The sequence below is a fragment of the Pleurodeles waltl genome, chromosome 9 (assembly GCF_031143425.1).
Source record: "Pleurodeles waltl isolate 20211129_DDA chromosome 9, aPleWal1.hap1.20221129, whole genome shotgun sequence".
NCBI classification, from domain to species: Eukaryota; Metazoa; Chordata; class Amphibia; order Caudata; family Salamandridae; genus Pleurodeles; species Pleurodeles waltl.
Window position 1 is genome coordinate 1,139,993,975 of NC_090448.1, and position 17,014 is coordinate 1,140,010,988.

Genomic DNA, 17,014 nt, shown 5'->3' on the forward strand with positions numbered 1-17,014 from the left:
TTAGGGATACACGCATGTACAAACATGTAAGCACACATGGACACAAACTCAAACTCAGTTTTAACATAGCTATTTTTTATAACAAATTTTGTTTTTTACTTTAATGGAAATAACTTTCCTGTCAACCATAAAAGACTTAAGTTATTTGACCTGTCCTACTTTGCACAATGAGCTCTTACTCTTGATTTCCGTTGGAAATTCTTCAACTTCTGTATTTTAATTCATCAAGTGTCTCTCCCCCTTTTTGTTGTAGGATGAGAAACAACATTTTACCTCAATCTTGATGACTCTTCGGCTTCTGGCAAAGTTCTTGGGGTTTGTTACTTTCCTTCCATATCACACAACAGAACCGTTGACAAAGGGAGACCTGCAAGAGTCAGCTGTTGCCTTACGAAACCAGGTATGTAATGGAGGGATTAAGTAATCGACCTGCATCTGCCATCAAATGCCCATCAATTCGCAGTGGCTCCTTTGAATGACCATTGCACTGAATTTCAGTTAAAAACTATGATTTCGTTAAGTTTTCAAATTATTCTTTTAGGATTTTGGTAATTGATTTTGAAGACAGCAGAGAAGGAACACTTGGCAGTAACATAGAGCATACTACTACAGGTTCTAAAACGGCCCAAAAATTTTCCTTACTCCTCAATTTTTTTTGCTGATCCGTTTTGTTGGCCTTAGGACTCTGCGCACTGCACCACTGCTAACCACTACTAAAGTGCGTGTGCACGCTCCTTTTAAATATGGTACATTAGCACATTTAATTTACTTGTAATTCCCTAATAAGGCCCCACTACATGTACCCATGGCCTGTAAATTAAATGCTACTAGTGGGCCAGCAGCACTGATTATGCCACCTACTTAAGTAGCCTTTTAAATATGTTTCAGGCCTCCCATTGACATCTGTGTGTACAGCTTTAAGCTGCCATTTTGACCTTTCAAAATAAATGTTTTGCTTGGCCTAACCCTCCCTCTTTAATACATATAAATCACTCCTTGGGTGCGCCCCAAATAGCCCATAGGGCAGGGTGCGGTGTATTAAAAAAGTTGGACATGTACACGTTTACTCTTAAATGTCCTGGTAGTGAAAAACTCTTAGATTTGTTTTTCACTACTGCAAGGCCCGTCTCTCCCTTAGTATAACATTAGTTAAACTTATTACATTTAATGAGTGATCACTTTCACTTGAGAGCAGATAAGAATGTTGAGTTTAGTGTCTAAAGAATTGTACTTTAAAGCCCTCTTCAATGGTAAAGTCTGATTTTAAGTCCCAGTTCTCAAAAAGGCACTTATAGAAAGTTTTCATTTTCTTGTTCCAGCCATTTGATGTCTACAGCCTGTATCCTGGCTCACATGCCTAGGTGTAGCTGGCAATTGGTCTTTGTGTATTGCCCTGAGACAGTGAGACAAACAGCAATAGATGTTGGCAGGATGGGCCTTCTCTGACTTGATGAAGGGGAAGAGCTGCCACCCACCATACTCGCACATCACAATGGCTCTGCCTGAGCACACTCACAAAGGGATTGACACTAGTCTCTGGTGATCCCAGACAAGTTTGGGCCTGAGCAGGGAGGCAGGAAATTCGAAAAACACGGGGTTTTAAACCTTCAGAACCTTTTCATGCTTCAAAGCTGCCAACAGGTATAAATATTGGATACTCAGACTCAACCCTTCAGTACATCTCTGGTCCTGTGGAAGACTCAGAAGGATTGCTGTGCTACTCTGCAAGAACTGCTATTATTTTTGCCCTTGTGCCTGAGTGAAAGGACTTGGGCCGCATCTTGAACACAGGACCACTAGAGTGACTCCAAGGACTTGTTGGCTGGCCTCCTGGACAGAGCCTCAGGGACCAAAAAGGCTCCATCCACCATGAACCTAGCACACGGACTCTGTCTGCTGTGAGTCCTACTCCCCAAGTGGTAGCACCCAAAACCTGGCCCCTTGGAAGTGGGCCTGAGGGTGCATTGCCAGTCTAGCGGCGGTCCTGTGAAGCAGCACCAATGCAGCACAATGTATCTCCTCGTATCTGTATCGGTACCACTGCAGCACGACACATCCTCGATGCCAACGGACCTAGCATTGCAATTTGCAGTCTCTTTGTAATCACTGCTGCGTGATGGAGGCCTTCGCATCGCAAGCCCCTCATCAACAGCATCCTCAACAATGACACAGGACTCCATATTGCAACTCCACAGCTCCTGTGAACTGCCACTGCACTGTGCATTCTTGATGTGGGAACACCCTACAAACCAGAATTTAAGGTACTTTGGTCCCTGTATCTGGCCGACGCTCCATCGCAATCGGCCTGAACTTGTGACTTTGTTCCTGTCTGGCATAGCCAGATAGCCACAGTTGGCCCACTGCTTTCAGGCACTATTTTTACCTAAAACATTGAAATTGCACCTCTCTGGTTCTACCGATTGGATTTTTAAAAATGTTGTTCTCAAATAATTGATCACATTTTTGCTCTGTTTTTTGGTTGAGGATAGCAGCGCGCAAGCGCTGCTTTTCCGATGTGTTATCTATTTGGGCTTTTACCCACGCCCATCACTATCGCTTGTTCATGGGCTGGTTATCCTTGGGGCAGTTTGGTTACCGCCTTGGGCATTTACCCTATTACATTGCTAATTGCAGTTTTGCCGATACGTTTGACAGCGAGCAAACTTCTTTTTCCTTTTGTGTGTCTCCTTCATGCACATGCAGTGCCGCTTTGAATTGGATTTGCTTATGTGAAATTGTATTACTTTTCATTGTCAATTTATGTGACAAGAAAAGTCTGGTTAGGAGTTTACAACGCTGATAGCTCTAACTCGAGCAAATGCAAGACCCATTGCATTGCAAATGCTTGTTCTAAATTGGTGTGGGAGTTTCTTCTTTGGTTGTGTTTTTACTTTATTACTGGTTGAAGTGCTGGATAAATACTTTACACATTGCCTCTAAGTTAAGCCTGCCTGCTGTTGTGTCAAGCTCCAAGAGAGTTAAGCACAGGTTACTTTGGGGTTTGCTTGTTTTTTCACCCTGACGGACATTGTGATTACTACTTGAGTAGGTTTTCAACCCCCTCAGCCAGTAACCCAATTTCTAACAGTTCTCACTATGGAGGCCAATGTCCTAGCCATGCCCTGTTTGTTTTTGGGCATGCCCTTTGTTCTTTACTTCATTGGATTCAACAGCCTGGATCTGATGGAAGTGCCTAAATGTGCTGAAGGTATTAAATGGTAGATCCTGGACTTCACTTGTGAGGGGGTGTATATGTCCCAGCACCCCAACCCATAGTCAGTAGAGACTGCTCCCAACTCCTACTAATCTTTGGTAAACCACGGGGTTGGTAGCAGCTGATAAGTTGGTCAGGCCTTACCTGGATCCCTTAAGGGGGAGGGCAGCCTACTGACCCTTCCTGTGTGAAATCCACAAGTTCCCTGTAACGTGTCCTTACTTTTCCTAGGGTATATGTGGGGCATCCGTGTTACATGTGCGTGGCATGGGACTAGGAGAACAAGTGCAAGGAGAACTATGTTCATGAAGGGCAGTGCAGATGTGTGCACAGAATAGTGGTTTTCCTCTAGGTTGCCTGTATCCTCTCTGGATTTATCAATCTACATGCTCTTTGCTTCTAGATCCTTGCCCATAAACTGCTGCTATCTGGTAGGCAGAGCAGCAACCCATCTGCCAAACTAAGTTTCCATTACTTTTCCTGAAATTCAGACCTCCCAATTTCCTGTGTTATGCTTGGAGTAATTTACCAACCAGTGTAACTTGGCCATGGATATCAGATCCAGAACAATAAACCCGCGTGACTGATATGAAGCAACTTGCCACTACATACCACGCAGGACATGGAAAAGTCCAGGTGGGTGACTACCTCCTGATTGGAGTAGAGTTTGAATTTTGATTGAAGTTTGCATTTTGGATGGGTCTAGCTTCCCCACAGCACCACAAAGTGGAATAAATATTTTTCCCCTTGAAACACTGATTTGTATTTGTCTGAGCCTGGAGAATACTTTTCTGCTGGTCCCAGCACAGGGATGATTTACAAGGTACACAGCTCTTAGTGGTGCTCTGTCTTTCCTTGACACTGGCATCAAGACCTGTTCTGCCATGACTTGGAACAAGAAGAGGGCTGAAATAGAGGAGCTGGCCGGTACCCAAGACAACAAAGAGAAAGGGCCAACTGGTTGAAGTCTGAGTAGGGGGGTCGGTGGTGATGCTTTGTGGAGCGGTCACCCAGGAGGCATGAAGACCTTGCAGTCCAGTTGGCCACAATCACCCAGTAAGAAACTGCAATGCCAGAGATCAATGAGGAGAAACATTTCAGAAATGTGACTCTGGTGAACATGTGCATCCTCTGACCTCTACAGTACCACAAGGGAGCCTTAATCTGCTCAAATCCAGCCCCAGTCTTGCATAAGGTTTCCCTTTCACTGCACAAGTCTGTAACTCAACCGTTTACTAGATCCCTACATTTCCACATGGGACTTTTGTGGGGATTTGATTCCTCAAGGGACTTTGTCGGTGCTATTTACAACTTGCAGCCAGCCTTCTGCAAGAACCGTGGACTTGTAGCTGGTCTTCCCTACATTTGACTCTACCAAATGAACCAGAACCACTTGTTACATGTTGCCACAAATGCCCTTATTATGTCTGGAGTGGTATGTCAAGAAGAGATGTCTCTCCAGAAATTTACTGATTTGTCTCTGGAATCAGAATTATCAGCCCAGCAAATATCAGACCTGTTAATCCTGGGTCCAGCAACCCCAGACGCAGACTTAAGAGAGCTGCTGCTGGCAGCTGCAGTGCAAGACCCCCCAACTGCCCTCCTTGTACAGCATGGGAGTAGCGACAAAGAATCTCCCCACCTCTTCCCTCTATTCCGTACCATGCGGTAGCTCCCTTGCCATCTATACGACAGGCCAAAACAAAGCTACAACCAGGTGGTAATTGGGCACAGATTTGGGCCAGTTACATTGCCTGGGAATTTGCCTCATCTTTTTAGAACTTAAAATTAGCAATTGTCATGTTTAACCATCTTTTGTGGCAGTTTTCAAGTGTTTTTTGTTTGAAAGTCAGTCCCGAAGATTCAAACCCTTCACTTTTTCACACCTTGTACTCCGGACTGCCTAGGAACTAAATCAAATGGTAGACATTTATTTGACTTGATACTGTTTTTTTCCTGTCTGGAACCTCTTCTTTATTGCCTGAAAGTAAACAATCACTACTAGAACATCACAGACCTCTCACTGTAGGATAACAGTGGCTGTATGGCATAAAAATCTAGTGTGGAACGTGTAAACTGAGAAAATTATTTGCTTCATATCTTGATCCCAGAGTTTGAAGTGCCTGTCGTTTTAGGTCTAGCCTACTAGACAGCGTGTGCTGTGTCTGTTGCAAGACATATTGTGGCTTACCATGAACATTGAGGGGCTTTGAGCTTGCCCCTTTCTTATCATTGGTTGGCTTTCTTTGTCACTCTCATTTCAAATTCTAAATAGTTTGTACTTTGGACTGTAGGAAGCTGGCCTGGTGTTTGGTGGGTACCTACGGTACTTAAACCTTATAGCAGGTCCAGGTACCCCCTATTAGTGTAGTGTAGGCCGTGTCTAGAAGTCAGGCTCTCTAGAGGTAGCTGTGGATGAACAGCCAAGGCTTATCTAGGAGACATGCAATTCCACTGTAGTCACACAGCACATACACATGTGAAAGAAAGCACTTAGTGTTACGAAAATAAAGGGTCTTTATTACAGTAACATAGTACCAAAACACTAGATAGGCAACCCTTCCAATAGGAGATAAGTAAACACACTAAATATGTACACTAGATATCAGTAATAGTCATAAAAAGTGATAGAAAACAGTGCAAATGCAAATAGACAATCGTGACCCTAGGGGGAGCCCAAAACATATACTAAAAAAATTGAATGCGAATGCAGGACCCCCACCTAGGTAAGTGGAATTTGTAGAGGGGAGCTGGAGGGTACTAGGAAACCCCAAGATGTAAGTATCACAGTGCCCCTAGCGACCAGGACGAAAGTTGTAAGTTACCGGATTTTCCCAAACCACCCAAAAGGAAGGAAAAGAAGAAAATGCAACACCCAGACAAGACTGCAAGAAACCAGCGGTGGATTCCTGAAGAGGAAGACCTGTGGAAGGAGGGGACCAAGTCCAGAAGTCACAGAAGAGTCCAGGGGGAGCAGGAGCTAACCTGCCCAGCTGTGGTTGCAGGAGTAGGTCGATGGTAGAACGAAGACTGTCAGGAATGCAGTCGACGTCCCACGCTGGATGGATGATTGCTGTCGGTGGAAAAGCCACCAACAAGCCTTGGCAAAGGCAGAAGTTGCGGTGAAGCAAAAGTGGAGCTGCCGGGGACCAGCAAGGTCCAGGAGGACCCAACCCACGGGGGGAGTCCAAAGAAGAAGAGGCAGCCCAGACAGGAGACCTACTTGACGAGGAACCAGAAGTCGCAGAAGAGCCCCCGCAGCACAACTGGGGAAGAGTCCCACGCCGCAGGAGAAGCACGCAGAGGGCTGTGCATCGCAGGAAGGAGTGCTGTGGGCTGGTGCTACATGGAGCCTGAAGAACCCGTGGAGGAGATGCAAACAAGCCTTGGTAGCTGCAAGAGACTCAATGCACAGGGGTACTGTCCTGCATGGGAAGGCAAGGGCTTACCTTCACCAAAGTTGGACAGCTGGTAGAGAGGACCAAGAGGACTACTCCAGACCACCAGCCACGATGCAGGATCCATGCAGCTCAGAATGAGAGGAGATCCACGCAGTCAGTCGTCGTTGCAGTTGGTGCCTGCGGATGCAGGGGAGTGACTCCAAGGAAGATACCTTCTTCCTTCTCGTGTAGACTGAAGACCTGCCTCCCTCACAGGATGCACAGCCGGAAAAATGTTGCAGAAGTTGGAAGAAGCCGTGGACACAATGTTGCAAGCAGAGTCTTTGTCGTGGATGCAGATTGTCGGTTCCTGGAGGGTCAAGATGTGGTTCCAGACGAAGTAGAGGTTGCAGAGGAGTCCTGCTGGAATCTTGAAAGCTGAATCTGAGGACCCACCCAATAGAGAGACCCTAAATAGCCCTGAACGAGGGATTGGTCACCTATTCAAGTAACCAACTATCAGGAGGGGGCTCTGACGTCACCTGCCTGGCCACTCAGATGCTCCCAGAGGTCCCTGCCAACCTTGGATTCAAGATGGCAGAACTCACGGACCCTCAGAAGGAGCTCTGGGCACCACCCCTGGGGTGCTGATGGACCGGGGAGTGGTCACTCCTCTTTCCATTGTCCAGTTTTGCACCAGAGTGGGGACTGGAGGTCCCAGAAACGGTGTAGACTGGTTCTGCACGGAGGGCACCAAATGTGCCCTTCAAAGCATACCAGTGGCTTGGGAGGCTACCCCTCCCAAGCCATGTAACACCTATTTCCAAAGGGAGAGGGTGTTACCCGCCTCTCCCAAAGGAAATCCTTTTGGTCTGCTTTTCTGGGCTTGAGCTGTTCAAGGAGCAGGAGGGCAGAAACCTGTCTGAGGGGTGGCAGTAGCTTGGACTGCCCGGAAAACCCCAGATGGCGGGTGGGAGCAAAGCTGGGGGTCCTCTAAGGAGCCCCCAAAGTGCATGGAATCATACTTCCAATACTGGCAACAGAATTGGGGTATGATTCGACATGTTTGATAACACACATGCCTAGGTTCGGAGTTACCATTATGTAGCTGGACATAGGTAGTGACCTATGTTCAGTACACGCATAAAATGGCATCCCCGCACTCACGAAGTCCAAGAAAATGGAACTGGAGTTCGTGGGGGCACCTCTGCTAGTGCAGGGGTGACATCACACACAGGTACTTGCACCCTGCCCTCTGGGCTGGGAGGGCCTGCCATAGGGGTGACTTACAGTGACCTTGTGCAGTGACCTGTAGGGAAAAGGGTGCAGGCACCCTTTCACGCAGGCTGCAATGGCATGCCCGCAGATACACTTTGCTTTGGCTCCCCATCAGTGGCATGATACATGCTGCAGCCCATGGGATCCACTGGTACCCCAATACCCTGGGCACCTGGGTACTATATACTAGGGACTTACATGGTGGCGCCAGTATGCCAAATGTGGGGTGTAAATAACCAAGTTATCAAGTTAGAAAGGAGAGAGCATAATCACTTAGGTCCTGGTTAGCAGGATCCCAATGAACACAGTCAAACACACTGACAACAGGCAGAAAATGGGGGTAACCATGCCAAGAAAGAGGGTACTTTCCTACAGGGACTTAACACAAGGCCCCTAAAGTAAGTTTTAAACAATGTGGAAAAATCGAAAATTTGAATAAAACTTTCCTAACTAAAGACAATTTTGGATTCCTTAGTTGTATCACTTATTAACTGAGTGGTACAGCAAATGTCAGGTTTTGTACCCCACAGCTGCGCCACCAATGTAGGAAGCTGGCTCTTTATATGATATATCAATTTGAGTTATATCGTGCAAAGAGTCCAGGGATTCCTTTACTAGCGGACAGGGACTTGCTCTAGCAATCCCAAGGTGCTCTTTTAGGGGTAGTGTGGTCGAACAGCCTTAGACACGCAGTCAATAAATGAGACACACGACTCAAGGAGATCCACACCAACTTACAAACATAACAAGTATATTTATATATGTTTAGGCACCAGAATCAATAAAATCAGGTAAGTACGTTTTGCAAGAAAAATACTTTCAGGTTTCAAAAGTCGACACACTGCATTTTTCAGAAGTGTTACTGTTATCCTATGGAGAGAAAAACCAGTGCTGCATTAAGGTATAGTACAGCGCCTTATGGGATCGATCTCCTGGACTTAAGGTGAGTATTGGCCAAGGGTAAAGGCCACACCAACAGGTCACACCAGGCAGCACTTGGGCGACCGGGTGCAGAGGTGCACGTCGGGTGCCTAATGTTAGTCAATGGGGATTGGTTTGATTGAAAAGATGTTGCAAGTTAGGACTGGGGATCCAGTCAGGAGGAGCCAACAGGTGGGTTCAAATCTTGAGATGCTCGGGACGTGGGGAGACCTCTGGTCCTCTGCTCCACAGGCGACGGGTGCAGAGGTGTCTTGAGGTGTTGGATTTTCTCCACCGGAGCACTCGCGGTTGAGGGGGGACTGTGGACAGAGCCTGCAGGAGGCGTCAGTGAGTCCACAGTGGGCAGGTCTAAGGTGGGCTTTGTCTCTGGAGGACCACGCTGGCACCATTGCTCCACTTCAACTCAGGCTGTACTGCACATTTGCAGTGGTGCTTCTAGGTGTCGGGTTTTCAGCGGTCTGGAGTCCTCAAAGTTCTCTTGGAGTGCTTGCAAGATGCAGGGAAGCAGCTATTCTGCTCCATGGGAGTTCCTGGGTCTTTGTTGAAGGCACACAGTCCTCCCAGTCAACAGCTACAGGACAAGATGACTTCAGCGTAATTTGGCAGGAGCAGCAGACAGGCCGGCAGGGCTGAGTCCAGATCAGATGCTTGTTCCTCAGCTTTGCTTTTGCAGCTCTTGAGTGTCCTTTGTAGGTCAGCCGGAATCTGATTTCCTGGTGCCAAGGGCTCCTCTAAATACTGAATTTAGGGGTGTTTTAGGGAGTGTAGGGTAGTAGCTAATGGGCTACATACCCTTGGGGTCACTACACCCCCCCTATATGATCACTTCCTGTGGGAAGTGTGCATAACCCTTTCCCATATATCCTAAATCTGCCAACATCAAGATGGCAGATTTCTAAATGTTGTGTCCACAACAGCCAGCTCACCTTAGGGGTGGGACTGACCTGAGGAGTGGACATGCCTCTAAATACTAAATGTTCTGCTTGTCCAGGTACCAAATGGGCCCTGGGGCAGGGTGGTCAGCATGTTTCTTTTGAGTGAGGCCAGATCTGCCTGTCAAGGTCGGTGGGTTTCTTTGAAACCCCCTGCCTTGGAATGCAGATTTGCAGGGCATCCTGTTTCGTGGGTTGTTTAAACACCTCTCCCAGGGCAGACTTTGTTTCTGACCAAGCAAAGGCTCTCACCCTTAGGAGTTAGAGGCGTGTCTGGTGGTGGCAGGCTGGCTAAAACTAGTCAGTCTGCACCCTGGTAGTTTTCAGGGGGCACCTCAAAGGTGCCCTCTGGGTGCATGTATTAATAAATCCATCACTGGCATCAGTGAGGTTTTATTAATACAAGATGTTTCATACTAAACATTCCTACTTTTAGTGAAGCCATCATGTAGCTGGGGAACTGATAGTGACCAGTGTCCAGCACATGTACTTAAAATGGCTCACCTGTTCACTCACTATGTCTAAGAATCGTCAAAGACTTAGCAGGGGCATATCTGCTCGTGCAGATATGTCCTTTACATGTAGCTGCACCAAGACACACAGCCTGCAGTGGCAGTCTGCATGTGCTAAGTAAGGGATCCCTGAGGCTGGAATAATATATGCTGCAGGCCTCAGGGACCTTCTTTGGTGGACATGCCCCCAGGTACCAGAGGTACCATTTACTAAGGGCTTACAAGGGGGCCAAAGGTATTGCTGATTGGGGAACAATTGCACAGTTTTAGGGTCTGGCTCTGGGGACCCGGTTAGCAGGAACCCAGTGCACTTTCAGTCAAAATTTCATCAAATACCAGGCAAAAAGTGAGAGTGACCATGTAAAATTGGGCACTTTCCTACAGAGTCCCAGATTGTTAGTCTTTTGTATGTCCCCCATCCCACTCTGTTATACCATGTGTTTGTTTGGCTGGTATCTATGCTCAATGTCAAAGAACTTTTTTTTTCTTTTTGTGTTAGAGCTCCAAGAGTGTATGGGTTTTCGAGCAGTCTCTCTCGTACTTCTCTCCTCACTCAGGCTGCTGTTTATCCCCAAGTGCTTCTCTCCATCGCAGCACTATTGTGCTCACCCATATGCTTCTCTTTGCTGCATCTGTGTCCCCAGCTTCCCTGTGCTGCTTCTGTCAGCCCTACCCATGTTGGTTCTAGGTCTCCGCGCCCTCCTGTTGTTCCTTCCTTCTCTCCCCATCCTACCCATGTTGCTTTCTTGAGTTGCTGTCCACCCCCTTGTTGCTTGCTTCTCTGCCCCCTGTTGCTTCCCCACCACCTGCTCACTCGCTTTAAAAATATTTTAAAAACACTTTTTAATGTTTTGTTTTTAGTTACCATTCCAACTCTGATCTGTAACAAAAAAGAAAAGGGGGTATGTCATTTTGTAGGTGCGCGGTGCAGCCTTTGTTGTAAAAGGTTTTTTTTGGTTTTACTTTAGCCGTGCTGCAGAGCGACAGGTATGCTGCGTACCATGGCTCAAAACAATTGGCAAAGCCAGAAGGTCATAAAAGTGAGAAAGATTGCACTTTACAATGCTTGTTTTGAAGGGCTGTCGTCCTTAAATGTTAAGATATCTGTTAAGAAATAGACGTGGTAAGACAGAACAAACAGTCAAAAACATAATCCATATTTGTGCCATTTGGCCACCCACCCATTTAAGTTAATAGAATGTTTCTGCCAACAAAGTTATCGAATTACTAAAATGTATGACAAAAGTGTATAATGCAAAGCCAGATGGGATGCAGCATGCACCAGGCAATCCCCTAATGGACCTTTGAGCCGGGGGACAGTTTTTGCCCATAGCTGCGGCATCACTCTCTTCAGCCTCCATCCAGATCGACAGCTGGCACTGTCACTCCTTTTCTGTTGAAGCCTGCGTCTGGTTGAGAAAGACTTTTTGGGGACTTCTTGATAGCCAGCTCGGAGAGCAACTCCACTCATTGCATTCCATTGGCCTTTTGTTTTATCAGTCTTATGTTTTTGATCTCTATTAGAAGGTATTGTCTTAGGTTTTCCATCTAACCTTTGTCCCTCCTGTGAAGCATAGCCTGTTTACCCTATCTCTGATTGACTCCTTTTTCTTCTTCTACGAGGATCTGTTTTTCAGGATCTTTTTTTGTTTTTCTAAAAGCACTCCACGAGAGTGCATGTGTTTTCCCTGTTCTCTGTATTTTCCAACTTCTCCCACCACATTTCTTTTCATAACATAATAAAAATGTCATTTTCCACAATTTTGTCTTCGCTCTTACACTTTAACTTTTATACAGCTTTGCTCTTTGAGTAACTCTCCTGTGCACTTTAAGTCTACGTTGTGCCCTCGCTTGTTAATTCGCTTCCACCCCGTCCACGTTGCCTTGTCTCCAATGGCTTCCTTTCACACACCCTCAATGTTGCTTCCCCACACGCACATCTTTTTTTGCCTCTGCAACGCTTGTGTCATTTTGTAGGTGGGCATGCTATGTGCACATGCCTACTAAATGAAACAGCCATCCATGTAAGCTTTATTTTCTTGTTTTAGCCATGCTGCAAAGCATCAGTGATGCTGTGCAGCATGGCTAAAACCATTGTGAAACCCAATAGGTCACAAAAGTGAGACCTACTGGCTTTAACAATGCTTGTTTAATGTGCATTATCATTGCCCTTTTACTTCCTTGTCAATAAATAGCTATCCTTGTAATGTCTCTAACTGAACATTCGGTTTAGTGAGTCTTGTTTAATATATCAAGATGCTTCTCAGTTTCTTATGTGGTAGTTTCTCCTAAAATAGGCATTAGTTCCTTGACTTTGATGCCTCAGCAATCTAAGTACTTGGGGAAACTGGGACACCAGTGGCAAATCACAGTAACCAATATGGGAAGTGCCCAGTAAACAATGATATCCCTATGTTGTTTGTTTTTTACAACTGACCACCTCTAGGTGAACTTACTCATAAAGGTAGTTTGTGAATGCAGAAATTCTGTTAAGATTATGAATTTTTGTATTTGTAGGGGAGGGTTTGTATTTGGTCGGTCATCATGTAAAGGTTGGTGAATACTCAAAAACTACAAGGTCTGTAGTTATATATGAACAATTGTGTAGGTAATGTTCCACACTGGAAATGTATAGAAATATTCTCCTCTCAAGCACAAGAGTAAAAGTACATCCACAGTGTTTGTGAACAAGTTCCTCCACAGAAACAAACTGTTGTAACTTGCTCTTTAAGCTGTATGATCTATTCTGTGACTCGTCCTTGGGTGTCATGGTAGCAAGTAGAAGGTTGGGTGGTTAGAAATTAACTGGGAGAGGAGTAGGGAGGCTGTACTTGAGCTGTGCTGCTGTTGGTAGAATAGAAGACTAGTCTTCTTCCGCCCCCTTCATGTTAACATTGGCATTGAGAACCTGTGAGAGGCAGGAACTATTATCCACCACCACCCCTTTGAATTCCATTAAACCCAGCATGAAGATTTGGACTGCTGAAACTTAATTCAGCATATAATTGTCTCTACTCCTTCCCAGGCAACCCTAAGTTCTATCTTGGGCAAATTAGGTGTGGTTTTATGAAAATAATTATTTGATTTACATTAAAATTGTGCTGTACCGGGCGTAAGGCACTTACTGCTCGCGGGCTGCAGCAGTTGAATTTATCACACGCTATGGGGCTCGAGAGAGGGCCCGCACCACTGTAGTTCGAATCTATGGCGCAAAGCCATTATTTGCATGCTATGGTTCTTGAGGGTCATCTCGTGCCACAATAGCTATTTCCTCCGCATGCCATTTGGCACGAGGCTATACAATGCACAGTATTCGTTGGTGATGTAGAGGCTGCTCACCCATCTGACTGCAATGATTATCTGCAGGGTGCACCTGATTGGAGGCATTTATTTGGACAGAGCACGTCATGTGAGGATTCATTTACTTTGTCAAAGAAGCATCACATGACGCGCAACCTGAAGAGCATGAATGGAAACTACAGGCACAAACCGGCATTTTGTGTTACGTACAACTGAAGATAAGGTGAAGTGCCCGGCTTCGGTGCAATCTGATACCCTTTGGGAGATATTTATTTGAGTACACATTGAAAGTATTGGCTCAATCTTGAGGGCTTTTACTACCGTGGAAGAGGTGGAAGCACCTTTTTGACTCTTATTCAATAGCGATTGGAGGTAAAAAGATCTGTGCAGCCAGGAGACAGTGTATTACTACATAATCGGGGCATAGATGGACCAATATTTATGAAAGCCTGGATGAGGTGGTAGTTGGAAATCAAAGGTGAACCAAGGAATGACTATGAAATGCTTGAAAGACATTTTGGTCCATGTATAACTAGTAATGGAGAGGCATAGCTTCTTCATTAGAGCTCAAAGCAAAGAGGAGAGAGTAGCAAATTATGTAGCTTGTCTGAAGAGGCTTGCCCAAACTGGTGAGTCTGGGGATTTAGCTTAGTCCCTCATCAGGGACCAGTTAGTACGATGCACAAAGCTTTTGGCTAAGAAGCCTGTAGAAATAAGGTACGCAGTGAGCTCCAAGTATTCTTTATTCATTTTACGAATGAGCTTACAAAAGCGGCACCGACCGCTAGCTACAGACTCCGGTTACAACTATCTTCTCTCAACATTCCACCTCCCGCTCCCATTAAAGTTCTACTTCATACCTTCTAGATTCCATATGCCACAAAGCCCTCATTTACGAAAGATGTTGATATACTGGAGAGTATGGAACACACATCAGCGTGGGTTAAAGAAATGGGGGGAAGCCCACAACATTCTGTGGACAGAGTAAATGCATTTGCAAATGAAAAGGGAGCTAGTGACAATCAAAGTAATCCAGTCCAAAAGATGACTATGAGTGAAGGAAGAACAAAAGGGAACCCGAGCTCAGGACGAGACCCCCAAATTCAGTGTTTCAAATGTGGAAGTGCAAATCGACTGTCTAACAGATCAAATTGCAATGCTCGCAATCAGGTTTGCCACAACTGAGAAAGAACAGGACACTTTGCCCTGGCGTGTAATAATGCCAAAGTGCATTAGATAGTGAAAGTGCCTGAAATGAGCCAGAATGTAATCTTACAAAATCCTCCCTCTTCTGTGCCGATCAAACAAGTGGATGGTGTTGTGGATGGTGGTCTTGTAGCTATGCCAGAATGTGAGATAGAGTTTGGTAGGACAAATCTCACCGTCTTGGTGGATTCAGGTTCTCCTTTCACCCTATTAGGAGTCAAAGATTGGGAGGAAACATATAGTAAAGAAAATATCATTTTGTTGCCTCCCTACATCAGTCCTGAGGGGTCTGGAGTTACGAAGATAGACCTGTTAGGATAAACTATAATGTAGATTAACTTCATGGGGAGAGAAACAATAGGTAGCTCAATGATTACCAAACTTTTTCCACCTGCAGCTCCCTTGGCCTTTATGGTGTTGGCTGCGGCTCCCCATTATGTTACTTTTTTTGGTTGGTGTGGGGAAATACGACCGGCCTCTGAAGTACTTCCATTTTTCTCCCTGAAAATAATTGGGGTGAAGGCAATGATGGTATTATAATCATAGATGTAGCAAAATAAAAATATAACAGTTGTTTAATAAAAAAATCTTTCTTTGGTTAAGTCAGAAGCAATGCGCTTCAGCACTGGGGTCTGCATATTGACTTATTTAAAAATATTTTTTGTTTGAAAAACAAATCGCCTCTAGGCTAAGAGGCTCACTCTTGGGGACCAAGTGGAGGAGGAGATGGTCAGGGGACGAAAGAAATAATTCTCATTGGCACCTTTCGCAAGATTGCTTCAGTCAGTTGTTTTCAGTGTCCTGACAATTGCTGTCAGGCAAATTAATGTCAAGGCACAGGACACAGGGCTCACATATCACTATAATAAACTATCTTTTTACATTTCAAGAAAAATATACTGGCTACTTGAAATGGAAATTGTAGGAAGCTGGCCCTTTATGTGGTATGTAAGTACTGTGTAAAAGGTCCAGGGTTTCCCGAGTGTGTGGACAGGGCTTGCTATGCAATCCTAAAGAGTGCACTATTTAGGGGTAGTGTAGTCGAGCAGCCTTAGGCTTAACACAGAGGAGGCAAAGACATCTACAAATACACACAATAGTCATTAAATAAGACACACAACTGAAAAAGGAGACCCAGACCAATTTATAAAAATAGTAAGTATCTTTATATATGTTTAGGCATTAGAGAAAAATTGCTCAGTTAAGTACGTTTTTAAATAGGAATTCTTTTTACTTAAAATGTCGACTGTGCAATTTTTGATTTCTGCAATGTTATCCTATGAGAGGAAAAACAAGTTCTGCAAACTGGTACTTAGCAGCAACCTACAGGACTAATCTTCTGGAGTTAAGGTAAGTATGGGGCAATGACCCAGGCAGCACCAACAGGTCACTGCGGGAGGCACTGGGGCATCCGGTTGCAGAGGTGGTTTTCAGCATTGTGTGCCCAATGCGTTTTAATGGAGATCGATCACCGCGAAAAGGGGCTGAAGGCTCTGGCTAGGAAGCCAGTAGGCTCAGGCCTTGCGATGCTTGTCGACGGGGGGGGGAGGGAGGGAGACGATGGGAGAATACACCTTTGGTCCTCATGTCGAAGGCCTAGTGGCGATGGATGCGGGAGGGAGGGGGTCCTTAGGTGTCAGTTTTGTTTCCTTACTGGAACAGTCTCAGTTGAGGTGGCCTGCGTGCAGAGTCTGCAGGCGACATCGGGAAGTCCAGGCGGGGTGAAACCATGATGAACTCGAGCTCTGGAGGGCTGGGATACTTCAACTCGGGCCGGAGCCGACTAGTGCAGTGATGGCTTCGGATGTCAGGTTTTGGTAGTTCCAGAGGCCTCAGAGTCTTCTCTTTTAGAGATTCTTTACAACAGGTCCACTGTTCACAGGAGGTCTGGAGTCTTTTTTGAAGGCAGGAGATCCCCACCCAGGTTTCTGGAGTCAACAGCTGCAGGACGAGTCTACTTTGGCGCAGTTTTCGACAAGAGTTGCAGACAGGCTGGCGGGGCTGGTACCAGGTCAGCAGCTGCTTCCTCTCTCCTGTTCTGCTTTTGCTGCTCTTTGGTGTCCTCTCTCTTCTTAGGTCGTCAGGATCTGCTTCTCTGGTGCAGGGGCTCTCCTAAATAATGAATTTAGGGGCATTAGGGGTGTGTAGGGTAGTAGCCAATGGGCTACTGACCCTTGGGGTCACTACGCCCCCTCTATGACCACTTCGTGTGGCAAGTGGGCATACCCCGTCACAGAATTCCTAAGTATG

General features: G+C 45.8%; 1 protein-coding gene across 1 annotated transcript in view; it reads left to right on the forward strand.

Annotated features, from left to right (window-relative positions):
- The window catches only part of CDAN1 (codanin 1), a 219,765-nt gene that overhangs the window by 104,198 nt on the left and 98,553 nt on the right, over positions 1-17,014 (forward strand). The window contains exon 13 of the mRNA XM_069208913.1: positions 254-400. Coding sequence (XP_069065014.1) covers positions 254-400 — 147 coding nt within the window. The remainder of the gene's footprint in view (positions 1-253; positions 401-17,014) is intronic.